This window comes from Misgurnus anguillicaudatus, chromosome 20, assembly GCF_027580225.2.
Source record: "Misgurnus anguillicaudatus chromosome 20, ASM2758022v2, whole genome shotgun sequence".
NCBI lineage: Eukaryota > Metazoa > Chordata > Actinopteri > Cypriniformes > Cobitidae > Misgurnus > Misgurnus anguillicaudatus.
Window position 1 is genome coordinate 22,904,907 of NC_073356.2, and position 15,566 is coordinate 22,920,472.

Genomic DNA, 15,566 nt, shown 5'->3' on the forward strand with positions numbered 1-15,566 from the left:
TGTTTTTTACCACCATTTTTGAATAGATTCTGATTCTTATCTGCATGGCATTGCAGATTATCTGTAATACATATAGTTAATTCATGATCTTTGAACAATGCTGGTTTGGAATTTAGGTTTTTAAATCTGAAGATCCAAGAAGGGGAAGCACATAACATCATCTGCCCTGCGTATGACTGCTTCCAGCTGGTTCCTGTGGAGGTCATTGAAAGCGTGGTCTCCAAAGAGATGGATAAACGCTATCTGCAGTTTGACATTAAGGTACAATTGAAGTCCTGTTAGCACCAGAGGCCATTTCAAAGTTGTTATTTCTTCTCTCTTATGATAGACTGTCTGTCACTCGCTTTGAATCAAAATGCAGACAGCATCTTGCTGCTGGTAAGCTGTATGTCAGAGTTTGAACATAAACACCTGCAGTCTCATCTTATAGATTTAATAAACAAACATGCTCAGAATTCAAATGCTTGGTTGTTGGATAAACATCATGTTTCCAAAGCAAACCTCATTTTCAAATTTTCCATCTCCAGGCTTTTGTAGATAATAATCCAGCCATTCGCTGGTGCCCTGTGGCTCGATGTGAAAGAGCCGTACGACTGACTCTTCCGGGCCCTGGAGCCTCTGACTCTCAGAGCTTCCCTTTGCTCAAAGCCCCTGCTGTAGACTGTGGGAAAGGCCATCTTTTCTGCTGGTATGTTAACCAGCTGTCCGCTTGATCTGTGTACTTGCTGCATAAAAGCATCACAATAATGTAACTGTTAAATGCCTGAATGTTTTTTAGATTCTTAGTATTGTTCTGTAATGAGAAATTACGCTAATGCTCTTATTTTTGTATTTAATGTCCCTTGTGGTGAAAATCAAGTTTTTATTGTTGTTTTATGTCTTTGTGGCATTTTTAAAGCTCACATAACACACGCTTACATTCTTTATATCTCCGAAGAGTCTTTAGTTTAATCAGATTTATAAAAAAAAGATTAGCTTTACAGATTCTTTCTGATAACGTACTTACTACCGCGGGAGGACGAGTACGAGTCATGCAACACTATACAACACTGTTTAACTTATGATTCACTACATGTTTGTGTCATTTATATAATATGCACGCGCCTATTTCCAACATAATACAGAAGTCTTACTTACCGCATGCAACTCGTGACTCGATTGGGCCTTTCCAATGAAAGCCAGCGCATCAAACACACACGCAAAACTCCGCTGCTACTCCGAATAATAAACTATATGCATTGTTTCCATAAGGCTGACTTTCTTCTCCTAACATCCAAAAACACACTTATTCTTTCGTGCCATTATTGAGCTTTGAAATTAAACAAAGCTGTCGCGTTATGTGATGTTTGTAAGTTCTAGTGTCTCCCGCTGATTGACGGGTGGGCGGGGATTTCCAGGGGAGGTGCCCATAAAAAGAAGTGAAACGTAAAGAAACCCCTGAAATGTCAGCTGGACCCGTAATCGAAAAAAACTTTCTGAAACTTGTACGGACCCTGGCAAAGTGCATTAGGCGCAGAAATACTCTGTAACACGCCCAACTGCTTTTTTGAAACTTTGCCTACGTTTAGCATGAGGAAACAACTCCATAACTGTGTTAATAAGTCAGAATGCATGAAGTACCATTGAGCCACCCATTTAATATGCTTAAAGTCCGTATATAGTCCTGTTAATGCTCTAATCAGCCCCCCAAAAATTTGTGCAAATGCGAAGCTCACATATGCATTGTGAACCGGATGAATCTGAAACTGACGAATGTAGCATCTATGTATAAAAGCATTTATGTATTGAAAAATTACGCTAATGCTCTTATTTTTGTATTTAACATCCCCTAGTGGTGAAAAGTCAAGTTTTTATTGTTGTTTATATGTCTTTGTGGCATTTTTAATATGCCTAAAAGTCTGTGCAAAGTCCTGTTCATTCTCTAATCAACCCCCCCCCCCCCCAAAAAAGTGCAAATGCAAAGCTCGCGTATCCATTGTGAACCGGATTTAGCAGCTATTAGTCTGAAACTGCCGAATGAAGCATCTATGTACATGTATATCTATGGTCTGAGCTGGTTCTATTGAGTAAAGGCAGTGACTTATTTGCCTATTCATAGATCTGCGTATACTAAATGAGGAATGGGTGTAGAGTTACATTCAAGCTGTTTTAAAGCATAAAGCAAATACTGTCACAGGAAAAACTTTTATATATGCTATTATGGTGCTCAAAGATGTGTTTTAAATGAGAAAACAGGGTTTAGATTAATGCTGGACTAGGCCTTTTTACAAACGTATCTTACAAAAAACAATACTGGTGTGCATCTTGAAACAAAACAATTGCAATGATATATGTTAAGATATGTCAGTGCAAAATATTTTAAATTAAGACATCTTATACCCTTAAGCCCTGTCCGTGAAACCGCATCTACAAGTAATTGTGTTTAACACAATGTTATTGACATGTTTTGTGATATTCACCCTAATCTACACGGTGCACGTTTTGCGCAGCACGTGACATTTTTAAAGCATCACCAATTTGTATCTTTCCATTACCTCATTAGGGAGTGTCTTGGTGATGCTCATGAACCCTGTGACTGTGAAACATGGAAGATGTGGCTGCAGAAGGTGTCTGATATGAAGCCAGAAGAACGTAGGAATTCACAAACACTTCAATTCATTCAACGTTTAAAAAAATTCAACATACATCCTTTTAAATAATAAATAAACAAATGATTGTTGAATGGTTGCTCATTAAAATACAGCTGTCTTTGCCTCTCTACACAGTGGCTGGTGTGAGTGAAGCCTATGAAGATGCTGCCAACTGCTTGTGGTTACTCAGCAACTCCAAACCTTGTGCCAATTGCAAGTCCCCCATCCAGAAAAATGAAGGCTGTAATCACATGCAGTGTGCAAAGGTCAGTAAAGAATGCAGGATGTGATCCAAATGTCAAGCTGCTAACTAAAATTAACTATTAGCTGGTAAGTTATTGAGTAACAAGTTATCCTATATCTTACATTATCAATGGAAACATTAGAAATGAACTTTTATTATGGGTCGTCTGACAAGGGGTTCTCTTTAGTATATCCTCCTCTAGTATATCCCCCCAGTTTTGTGCATTTTATTTGTAACGTGTTATAGATTGGAGATATTGGTTTTGTTATCACAGTATGGCTATATCAGAATAACATGTTGTGATGTGCTTGCGTCAGAGGACTGTTTGTATACTTGACCAATTAGATGTGATGCACAAGGTCCCTTAAAAATCTTGTATAAATATCACACAAGTGCGTGTACGCCTGACCGAAGATGTGTGTGTGTATGTGTTGCAAACCGACTCTTTGACGTCAGAAGCAGGTGTTTAAACAAAGGGAAAGTGACGGCCTTTAGCCCCACTGTTATTTCCTTAATGAAGGCTTAACTGTGGCTTCGAGTGACAGGCGCAGGGTAGGGGGAAAGGAAACGGTTCACATCAATAGCACGTGGAGGAAAACAAGCGCAAAATGCTCCTTTGGACTGGACGGCTATTTATCTTATGCAGGAAAACAAGCGGAAAGCTGTTGCTTGAACAGTTCGTTTGCAGCAAATGTAAATCTGACAATACAACCCATTATTATGACTGATCTTTTTCTGTGAAACTCTGTGGACAAATGTTGATGCCCCTTGTTTATAATGGAAAATATTATGGAGTTTGAATTCATTTGCCTTTATCTTGTAAACTTTAGTTTTTTTTAATACAATCTTGACATTATTTAAAGGTGGTGTGTGTAATTTTTTGCGGCATCTAGTGGTGAGATTGCGAATTGCAACCAGCAGCTCACCCCTCAATTTCAAAATGCATATGGTAATCGTCACAGGAAAAACATGTCGTCATCGTCTGAGAGAACGTAGGGATGAAACGTGATCTTAAAGGGGTCATAGCGTGAAAATTAGACTTTTTTCATGTTTAAGTGCTATAATTGGGTCCCCAGTGCTTGTATCAATCTAGAAAATGTGAAAAAGATCAATCCAGTAACTTTGTTTGGGTAAACCATTTACTGCAAGCATGTGAAAAATTAGGTCGTTCAGATTTCGCCTGTTTTGTGAGGTAGGTAGCAAGGCGAATTACAATAATGCCACCCCCTTTTTCTGCACTTTCCAACCACAGCACTGCCATTTAGTGCATAGAGAAAGAGGGAGAAAAGAAGGACTTGACAGCACAATTGAGTTTCAATTACAACAAACCACCATCATTGTGATCAGTGTCTGCACTTCATCTGCTCATTTACATTTTAAATGTCACACCCAAAAACGGCACACTTTTGCTCAGGCCTACCCAATTTTCAATTTTAACATGCTGTAATTAACTCTCTGTGGGGTATGTTGAGCTAAAACCTCACGTACACACTCTGGGGACACCAAAGATTTATTTTACATCTTAAAAAAATTCGTAATATGACCTCTTTAAGAACGGTTTGTCCATTAAGGGCTACTGTAGAAACATGACGCCGACTTCCATGTTAGGAGACCCGCAGTGTAGGTAAATAAAAACGGGTCATTCTAAGGTAATAAAAACAATGCAGTTCATTATGTAAGGTCTTTATACACCACTAATAATATAGTTATGTATATTATATTGCATTTCTGTCAAGAGATACTTCTAAAACTCACATTTTTAGGCATTTATGCTGATTTTTTTGAACTCGCAATGTACGCTACATCATCCAGATTCACTGCATAACGGACATAAGTCATGGAAATTCAGCTTTTTAGTTGGTTAAAGTCAGGGAATTTGACATTTGGCTTAGTGTGGGAACCCTGTTGTACTGTTATGGAGTAGATCAATTTTGGGTTGTTCTGACAGAATCCACAATGCATCCTCTGTCTTATCTGAATTCATTCGAAACTTTCGAAATAATGATGCATCACAGGTGTAGGAGTGCCCTTTACAGAGAAATGGTTTGTACTTGAACCTGATCCATGATTGCTTAAGAAAACTCCTTTATTGCGTTGTATCATGCTGCGTACAGATAAATCATTCAGAAACATTTACTGCTGTTTTGTATCATTGATATACAGAAAAGCACTGAGAAGGAGTTTAAGTGGTTTATATTAAGACTCGGAAACAAGTATAAGAAGAACAGCTTCTGACGAGAAACAGCTTTATTTAATGCGGTTGGTTAAACAAATAGTCATAATTTCCTCTATGGGACTGTTATAATCTAAACACGCTCTAAATCAACTTTATAGCTTGAGGTTTGTGGATAATAAGTACTGTATTCAATTAATTTGTTTTGTCCCAGTTGGGTGCGGTTGAAACTATCTGATGCTTTTTATCCAATGCAAATTATTTCATACTATACAGTCATCGTCAAACCTTTCAGTTGCATGCCTGAAACTTTATTTGTAGGCTTTTATATGATATCAGACACAAGAGTATGTTATGCAAATGAAAGGTACTTTATTCTTTTAATTTATTTAAAATAAATGCAGTGCTACCATATCCATGTTGGATTTAATCAGGGATTTAGTTAATCCAATAAGGTTTTATTCAGAATGACAGTTGGTCAGGCTTTTGCACAAGTTGTTTATGCAAATAGTCAACGGCTTGTGGAGGAAAACAAGCGTAAAACTCCAGTGTGTAACCGACACCAATGTTTCTAAAACGTGGTCCTTCTTCCCAGAGTGTTTTCGTTGTCTTTATCTGTATAAAAAAAATCAAATTTAACTAATCAGCCCTCTTCCATAAAAGGCTTCCTCGACTTCATGCAAAGTCGCGCAGAACGATCAAAGCGTGACATTGGGTTGTGGCTAGTAGGGATACAGCTAGAGCCAAAATCTTGTGAAATTTCACTGGATGGTGTGGTTTTCATCCTAATCCTACCCCCAAGCCTAACCCTAAACTAGGGCTGTCACGATTATGAAATTTGTCTGACGGTTAATTGACTCATAAATTGTGATGATTATGACGGTTAATTGCCTTTTTTTTGTTTGGCTTTGACGATTATGGCGATTAATTGGCTTTTATTTTAGGGCTTTGACGATTGTGGCGATTAATTGTCTGTTTTATTGCTTTAACATTTAATTCTCATACATTTTTTGTTTGTTCATGAAATTATTTTCACACATTGTTGTGATTATTTAAATTAAATCTTATGCAAGGTTTACCTGACAGTAAATATTAATACACATAATGCATATTTAAAGTAATTATTTAAGGAATAATACATCTTTCAAAAACTGAAAATTCTTCACTAGAAATAAACACAATAAAGTGTATGAAAAATATCTAAAAATAAAAATGCAATCAAAATAAAGTGACTATACCAGAACAGGACTTTTATAGTAGCCAATCCTACTAAGGTCATATTAGTACTGGACCACATATCTGTAGTGGCTGCAAAAAATCAATTCCTTACATCAGTGGTTCTCAAACTTTTTCAGCATGCGGCCCCCCTTGTGTATAGTCCATTTCTTTGTGGCCCCCCAAAGAAAATGTATGACAAATTTGTTCTAAAATGTAACATTTTAACTAAACAAAACATATATAATTATTCAAAGTAGTGATGTTGGTTAGTTATCTTATATTTTTTTGGTTTAATTACACAGAATTCATGATAAATTAATGTATTTATAAAATCTCATAAAACTGGGGACCCCTCGCACCATCTTGCGGCCCCCAGTTTGAGAACCACTGCCTTACAGATCCTTGAGAATAGCATCCATCCCTTCCCTAAATTTGCAATTGCTGTTTTGGAAATGTATGTTTTACCTGGCAGTTCATAGTGCTTTTCAAAGTTTTGCAACATTTCTTTAAATGATGTTTTTTCCAGTGTTTTGCAGGGCTCCAGACTGCCACCAAATGGTGGCATTTTGCCACCAAAAATTAAGAGTGTGACACTGAATTTTACATCCAGTCGCACATGTGCGACCAGTAAATTTGACCTTTTTTGTGATGTGACACTGAATTTGAAAACAGCACATTATAGTTTCTGCATCTATCAGTAAAGTATTTATTAGTAATAAAGTGGAAATTAGTAGAAATGTGAATATTTGGTTAGCATGCTGATTTACGGTGTGTGCCCCTAAATTTTCTGGTTGCGCCCCTAAAATTTTCAGTTGGGGGCCACTGTGCTCCTAGTGAAAAAAGTTCGTCTGGAGCCCTGTATTGAATGGCTTTGCAATGTATCGCCTTACACTGTCAGTTAAGGACCACCATCTGATACAGTCTCGTTAATACAGGCGCTGCAGCTCCCCCTTGTGTTTTTTAGAGAGATGTGCAATCATTGCGGTGATCTGAAATCTTTGCGATGAAGTCAAACAATCGCAATGAGACGATTATATAATCATTGTGACAGGCCTACCCTAAACCCAACATTTTACGGGATTTATTCTGTGGCTGTATCCCCTCTAGCCAGAACCTAGGCATCGCGGTACTGCAAGAGCGATTTGAGAGCATACGAATGTGCACCGCTAAAATCGTATAAACCAGTTTCCCTCATTAACACACTAACAAGTTGATAAGTTGAATAAGGTGTTTTATATAGAGAGATATCTCAAATATTTTGGGAGAGGGGTTGCGAGAACTGGAGTTGAGAAATGCTGCTTTAAGGTATAGTTCACAAAAAATTGAAGTTCTGTTGTTACAAACCTGTATGTATAAATGTCTGGATTCATTCCATTTGTTTATTCTGCTTGATCAACCCCATATCTTGTCTGACAAGTTCCCTCTTGTTCTGCAGTGCAAGTATGATTTCTGCTGGATTTGCCTTGAGGAATGGAAGAAACACAGCTCCTCTACAGGAGGATACTATCGCTGCACGCGCTACGAAGTCATCCAGCAGGTGGAGGAGCAGTCCAAGGAAATGACTGATGAGGTATTCACCCCAGATGTACAGGAAAACATTTATTTATTTGCTGTCAAATTAAAACTTCAGAAATGAGTACACACACATGCCATTTATGCAAAGAAGGCACATACTTTGCTCTCTTGCGATTGGAGTTGGAGTGTTATGAATGGTTCTGGGAAGTAAAGATTAAAAGCACATGACTGTGTCACACAATAAGAGAGTCAAACGTGTGAGAAGGAAGCACTTTCCTCTTCCCATATTTGTAATGCACAAATGAAACAAAGTAGTTTTGTTGTCAATGTGACTATGCAACTGAACTAAATGTCTTTCCTGAATGCCTTTGTTTAAACTGCTGTGTCCCCGCAGGCTGAGAAAAAGCACAAGAGTTTTCAGGAACTTGATCGTTTCATGCATTACTACACACGATACAAAAACCATGAACACAGTTATCAGTTAGAAATCTTTGTAATTAACGTTCATGGAATGTTCTGAATGTCTATGGAATGAAGGGATTGCGACATGAATTATTTAGTAAAGTTTTATTTTTTTTAACCAGTTAGAAGAACGGCTCCTAAAAACAGCCAAAGAAAAGATGGAGCAACTGAGCAAAGCTTTTACTGGAAGTAAGTGCAAATCTAAAAACCATCATTATTAACACCATAGTATTTCTGAATGCCCCGAGGTCTGGATTAAGAGGATTTGAAACTTAAGTATTTGATAAACGTATAACACATTCAATACGATATAAGAGCATTCGGTTAAGATCATTTTTGACAGGTGGCGTATAGCGGGTTTTGCATCTGAGCTCCTCATTTTTAAATGAGTATTTTCTGTTTTTTTTTTGAGAAATTCAAAAATCTTTTTAAAAACTTGTTTTAAAAGCATGCATCAGGTATATTTCAATGAACAAAGTGTATTTATGTTGATTTTATGCAGTAAAAAATTACATTTGCACCATTTTTATGAAAGATAAGACAAATGTCAAATGGTGTAACCGCCAATTACAGCAAAGAATGAGAAATATTAAATATTTTATCCACCTTGATGGCATGTAAGCGTAATCATTTAAAAAAATTAATATAATTTTATTAGCTTTTTCGTAATGTAAATTTTAATGCGTTTTTGTAATATTTGTCCGGATTTGTCCAAATATTTATGTAAAAAAAATCATATTACACTAAACTATATGATTATATTTTATTCCACATTTTTTATGAATATATTTATATTTTCATTTAAAAAATACTAGTTACACCAATTGACACAGACTGCTTACACCGCATTGACATTTTTGTAATTATCCCCCAAATATTCTTTCAAAATGAAATAAAACTAGAAATTTTAGACTGGGTCCTCAAAAAAGCCAATGTATGCAAGTAATCTGCCAATTTATTTTTAAAATTTTAACCCTTTTACATTTAATTGAACCATACGGACACAAAATAATTAATGTCACGTCATTGACCCACAAAATCTCCACTTCTGAAAAAGTCTCAATAAATCTGAATGGCTCAAAAATTTGGTCAATATCCTATCATATTTGTTAAACCTCCTTTAACCGGGTAAATAACTTTTGTACCTTGACGTACAGGCGCCATAGTACTTCATCCAATAATTATTCTTTTTATTGTGGCATTTAGCTGCTTTTGCATCTTCATGTTCATATTTAAAAACTAAAATGTAACATTTTTCTTCTAATCAAGGGGAAGGAGCCTCACCTGACACCACGTTTATCGAGGATGGTGTTCATGAACTTCTCAAGACCCGACGCATCCTTAAGTGCTCTTATCCATACAGCTTCTTCTTGGAGCCAAAAAGCACAAAAAAAGAAATCTTTGAACTTATGCAGGTAGAAAGAAAAATATCCACTCAATACTTGCCACACATTCCTGCCTCTCATAACCTTTTCTTGCATGCGTTTCTTTCTGTCACACACAGACTGATTTAGAGATGGTGACTGAAGATCTTGCTCAGAAGGTGAATAGGCCTTACCTCCGTACCCCTCGCCATAAAATCATCAGCGCTACGTACCTGGTGCAACAGAAGAGACGAGAGTTCTTGGCTTCTGTGGCTCGAGGCGTTGCCCCAAACGATTCTCCACAAGCTCCACGCCGCAGGTAAGAGAAGCAAAGCATTGCTTTCGTTTCACCTAGATCTAAGCCTCCTTTTATTGTGTTAGCTATGTTATAAATGAATTTATGCTTGAGCTTTTCTTAAAGTCATAAGTCATTTTAAGATGATATGTGAGGTCAGATCGTATGGGTGATTATTAGTGCTGTGTTCAAAATATCGATACGACGATACATCGACATGGATGCATGACGATGCGCGCATCGATACAGCACCTTCCGTATCGATTCGGATGCACTTTTGAAAGTAACGTGAAGAAAAACGCTGTTGATCCATATGGAAAGGACGCATGTGTCCCGTGGAGTACGTAGAGTTAAGGAAGCGGGGTATAGTTTCACTTTGCGTGTCTGTCTCGCTGGCGCACGTGACTGCATAGCGAGCCGCGTACTCGCGCTCTCTCTCTTTCTCGCTCGCGCGCATATTAAAAATCAATGAGTTCAGTATGTACGTCTAGAGAAGAGATACAGAGCTACTTCAAACTATAGCTGTCACATTAATAATCTGATTTCTACTAAATAGTATTAACTCTGACTGCATGTTTATAGATATGTTCAAAGATATAAAAGAATTAAATGAGAGACAAATATAATGCCTAGAGTAAGGCACTACCTTTGTAAAACTGCTTTAAAAAATTACTAACTCTGGGATTTTAAGCATTTCTATGTTACCCCAAAAGCTAATTAATGAATGGCAAAAACACAACTGTTACAACACTGCTTATTCAATGTACAATAAACAGATAATAATAATAATAATGTTACAAAAGTCTGAACAAAAAATGTAATTCAAAATAGTCTTGTATCGGGATGCACATCGTATCGGGACCCTTGTATCGGGATACGTATCGTATCGGGGAATTGTTGGCGATACACAGCCCTAGTGATTATACAATTGCATGTACATTTGGTCATTATTTTCTGCTTTTTTAAATTATTATTTTAATAATTTGGTACTCATTGTCCTGGATGGCAATATGTTACAGGCCATAACAATATAATTGTTTTTTGTAAAAAGTGGATTATATGGCTAAAAATTTCCTGTTGTCCGAATTGGTCAGTTACATACTGTCAACACTACCGTGGCAAATAATTGATACTAATGCAGACAACGGGAAATCATGATTTCAAGTCACTTTTAACAATAAATATTATGTTGTTATGGCCTGTAACATCTTGTGATGACAACAAGAGTACCAAATTATTAAAAATTTTACACATGAAATAAATATTATAATATATAAACGTTTATTTTTGCAGTTTTGCTGGTGGGGCTTGGGACTGGGAGTACCTGGGATTTGCCTCTCCTGAGGTATCACTGCACGAGTGGTTTATTTTACAGTTTTTTTTTTTTTTAACTAACCTCTTCTTCTATTACGGTTGTATGTGTAATGTTTATTAGACTGTTAACATCTTTTAAATCTCTGGGATGTCCATATTAAGTGTACTTGCTGTGAAGTGCTAGCAGTCAATGAATCTCATTCTGTGTCCAAAGATGGTGAGGAATCACCCAGTACGGGGATCGAATGCACAGCGTGAGGGCAATTACAATGCAGGAAGCCAGCCACAGGTACTACTTAAACAAAAATCGCAAACGTTTCTTTCAAATTGGGCCTATTGTTTGTGTTTAACCATTTTAGTGGCCTACATGAAGCAAAGCACATGAATTCAATGTGCGATTCCCCTGCTTTAATCTAACATTTTGAATCGCAAGGCTGGTCATCTCCTAAAAAAATCCAGATAATGCACTCAGCATTCATAGTGTTCCTGTCCTGTGGTCAACTTCACCGTACTTGAAATCTTGGACACTGTTATAGATTGATTTGTGATGCATTCAGTCTGCCTGTATGAATGATCTCCCTTCAGTCTTTTTTAACAACTACTACTTTATAGAAATATAAGCAGTTTTCTTTTGTTGTTTATTTTGGTCTGTTTTTAATGCCTAAAGTAACATGGAGACAAGTCATAATTCTTTAACTTGAGGTCAATCAATATTCTTATGACATATTATTTTTTTCCCCAAGTTTTGTTTTTTAAAGTACAGTACATAGATTTTTTTTGGGCCTGCGTAAGGTGGAAATTATCATCCCTAATAAATGCTTCTCTGTGCATTTTTTGATTATACTAAGTGTAATGTTTTCTGCAGGACTACTCAGAGTTTCAGTATAGACGGAGACACAGACAGCGGCGTAGAGGAGAGCTGCTCAGACTGCACAGCCTCCGCAGTAATGACCCCAATGATGCTTTAGGTACAACTTCCAGACACTGATCTCACACAATTGAAAAGTTGTTTTTTCCCCCAATGAAGTACTTACAGACGGTTTTGCTTAATGACATGCATATCAAATATATGTCTACAGAAACGCACAATGGAGGCGGTTCACAAAGACATGAAATCTCCATGGTATGTAAATTGTTTGATGTTTTGCTGTTACTATGAGTGACATTTAGGCAAGATTAACAGAGCCTTGCAAAAGTTTTCAAACCCCTGACCAATTCACTGAGAAAACCAAATTAAAAACGGTACACTGAAATTTTGTTCTAATTTATTTTGAGCTTTAATGTTTTGAAATAAAATCAATTATTTTAAGGTTACATAGTTTTTTGTTGGGGCATGGTTTTAGGAAAAAAAAAATGGAATTATCTTGCTTGCAAAATATTCAACCCCACACATCAATATTTCATTAAGCCATTTTGGGAGTGTATTTACCAGTTTTGCACACCGCGACGAAGTGATTTGTTGGGTGACGCTCGTGTCTCATTGATTTACAGTGGGGTTCGTGAAGGAATTGTAGGTGGTTTGTATGGCGCCCCTAAGGGGACATGGAGCAAAAATTAAATAAAGTTTAGTTTCGCGTGCGCACGTGAAACTTGCATGCTCACGTGAAACTATCGCTTGCGCACGTGAATCTATCGCTTTCACGTGCACACGCAATAGTTTCACGTGCACCCGCAAAACTAAACTTTAAAAAATAATCTGCACATGAAGGCTTCGCGTGAGCACATGAAACTAAACTTTAGATTTTTTTTACTCCAATGTCACCTTAGGGGCTTGGTAGGTTTGTGAGTTGATAACATTTTTTTATTAAATAATAAAATGTAAATAAATAATTTAAAAAAACTTATAAATTACTACTTTTCAACAAAAATATACATTTTATTTGTGTATACTGGCATTGGCTTCTAAATATTATCAAAAGGGAACTCAATAATTCCTGTTTTTTTCCTCAGGCACTTGAGTCTCTAGATGAGGATGACCCTAATATCCTTTTGGCCATTCAGCTGTCCCTGCAGGAGTCCGGGCTGGCCTTGGACTCCGAGCCTCAGGATGTGTCCGGTAACAGCGCCTCTGTAGGTGCCAGCGGTTCTTCTCTGCCATCCAGATTGGATTCAGCCCCCCATACATTAGATCCTCCTAGGGCTTCCATAAGCAGTGCGGAGCTCTTGGAACTGGGAGACAGCCTTATGAGACTGGGCAACATTACCAGCCATTATACACCTTTTGACATGAATTCCTACCCGGATGCCTTGGGTAACGCCTTCACTCCTAGTGACCCAGACTGCTTAGACCCTTCCACCAATGCCAACCTGATTGGCAACATCATGGCCTGGTTTCATGATATGAACCCACAGAGCATTGCGCTGATCCCCTCAGCCACCTCGAATGCCAGTCCAGAGTTGCCCGGTTCTAGAGAGGGACACGAACAACCTTCCAAATCCCAGGGGGAGGAGGTGGATTTAAGGAGGACTGAGCAATGTTCCCCATCTCTAACAAAAGAAAGTACAAATATGTCACAGGTTTTGGAGCTGGAATGTGCGGATGATCAACAACCACCTCCTCCAGTAGAACCAGACCCTGAAGATTTATGTGATAGTGTAGAACACTCTAGCATCGTTCCCAATCCCCAAGAAACCGACATGTCCTCAGAGTGGGAAGAACAAGTGCACCTAGTGTAAGGATTTAATCCAGTTATGTTTACCAACTGAGTGCTCTTATTGTGCCAAACACTACATGAAAGCAAAACTGATTCTGCAAAAACAGGACGAACGCCGTAGGCTTAGATGGGGCTCTGTAGCGCATTACATCTAGTGGAAGAGTAAATGTAGTCAGGTTCAAGCTGATGAAAGTAGATGGGATGACAGTGAGAGTGTGAATGTTGCAAAGTATTAAGGCAAGCAAGGTTATGTTGGCCCTCTCCAAAAATCTTCCTTCGATTATTATGAGCGAAGACTCCATTTGTAATGGAAAAGTTCGGTTATTGAAAGTGTGATTTAATGATTTATTGATTGATCCTTTCTGGGGAAAAAGAAATGTTTACAGTATGTACAGATGAAAATGATTGATAGGTTTAATTGAGAATGCATCAATTACATATTTCTGGGCTCTTACATTTACTGTGAAACAGTGTGTAAAGTCAAGCCCCCATTTTAGGAGGAACTGTGTGTTTTATATATTTTATTTTTAGTCCTCTTATTTATCAATGCCAATCTGTGGCTGTTTGAAGACACTAATTTTCCCTCTTTGTTAATCATGCCATATTAAATGCAAGTTAATTTATGCATATTGCACAACGCACATTTCAAATGTTATATGGGAAGGTATATCTAAATCAGTCTGTCCAAGAGTTCAGCGGTGCATTAACAGAATGCCTTGCGATCACTTTTAAATCACAACACTTGATGAGAATTTACACTCCTGAAAATGTGATTTTATTACGTTTAGTACCTTATCTATAGTGACTACTATGAACAATATATCTGATATCCTCTATTATATATTTCAATGGGCTCATGAATAATTGATAGATATGCATTAAGGCACTCCAGGTGTCTTATTGTACAACACAGAGATGTAAGAACGGTAATGTTTGTGATTTAGTTTGTGCAGAAACATGAGAGGTAATGATCTTAAACAAAAAAAGTCCTCCTGGTCTGCTATTGTACTTACAGTTTGGCCAAAGTAATCCTGCACCATGAAGTATTTTTCACAGATGCTGTGGTGTAATTTTGTGTTTAATTTTGCTCAATCCTCATCCCTCTGACAAACATGCATTAAACAAGGCACTTTTAATTAAGGAATATTCCAGGATAAAGGCAACGCAAATCTTATTAGCAACATCTTTGGCTTGTTTTGACTATCCAAGAAAACCAATAAAGTTGCTTTTTTATCCAGAATACATTTGACGTAATGACAGTGGTCATTAAGTACTGTAAGTTAAAATGTAATTTTTTTAAGCCTGTTGCAGTTACAAAATTCTTGACAAGTTTAGAAAGGGGAATGGTTTATTATTTTGTTTATTATTATTATTATTATTATTGTGCTATGCTCATCAGTGTGCCTTTTCTCTATGTTTGTTTCCTAATCGCAGTACTGTTTGCTGTATTAATCAACTAAAATCAGCCTGAAAAGTATGCATTTCTTTCTGCTTTGAGCATCTTTGATAATGTTCATCAGTCCCATGTCTTGTGCAGTGGAAGGGTTGCCATGATTTGATCTTGAGTGTGTAAGGGAATGGGTATTGCCAATTTGAAGTGAGTCATTGCATTCAGTTTGGCTTGGAAAAAATTACCTTGTAAGTGACAGCCAGTTTTTACATCTTCATTTCAATGTTGTGTGTGCAAATGAACTTCC

At 37.3% G+C, this 15,566-nt stretch overlaps 1 protein-coding gene across 1 annotated transcript in view; it reads left to right on the forward strand.

Moving 5' to 3' along the window:
• Window positions 1-15,109, forward strand: part of ankib1a (ankyrin repeat and IBR domain containing 1a) — a 28,016-nt gene extending 12,907 nt beyond the window's left edge. Inside the window, exons 8-21 of the mRNA XM_073858333.1 lie at window positions 117-261; window positions 528-688; window positions 2,543-2,631; window positions 2,766-2,896; window positions 7,701-7,835; window positions 8,175-8,258; window positions 8,362-8,431; window positions 9,512-9,657; window positions 9,747-9,925; window positions 11,195-11,246; window positions 11,430-11,504; window positions 12,081-12,183; window positions 12,295-12,338; window positions 13,166-15,109. Of these exons, the coding sequence (XP_073714434.1) occupies window positions 117-261; window positions 528-688; window positions 2,543-2,631; window positions 2,766-2,896; window positions 7,701-7,835; window positions 8,175-8,258; window positions 8,362-8,431; window positions 9,512-9,657; window positions 9,747-9,925; window positions 11,195-11,246; window positions 11,430-11,504; window positions 12,081-12,183; window positions 12,295-12,338; window positions 13,166-13,891 (2,140 nt within the window). The 3' untranslated portion in view covers window positions 13,892-15,109. The remainder of the gene's footprint in view (window positions 1-116; window positions 262-527; window positions 689-2,542; window positions 2,632-2,765; window positions 2,897-7,700; window positions 7,836-8,174; window positions 8,259-8,361; window positions 8,432-9,511; window positions 9,658-9,746; window positions 9,926-11,194; window positions 11,247-11,429; window positions 11,505-12,080; window positions 12,184-12,294; window positions 12,339-13,165) is intronic.
• The last annotated feature ends 457 nt before the right edge of the window (window positions 15,110-15,566 follow it).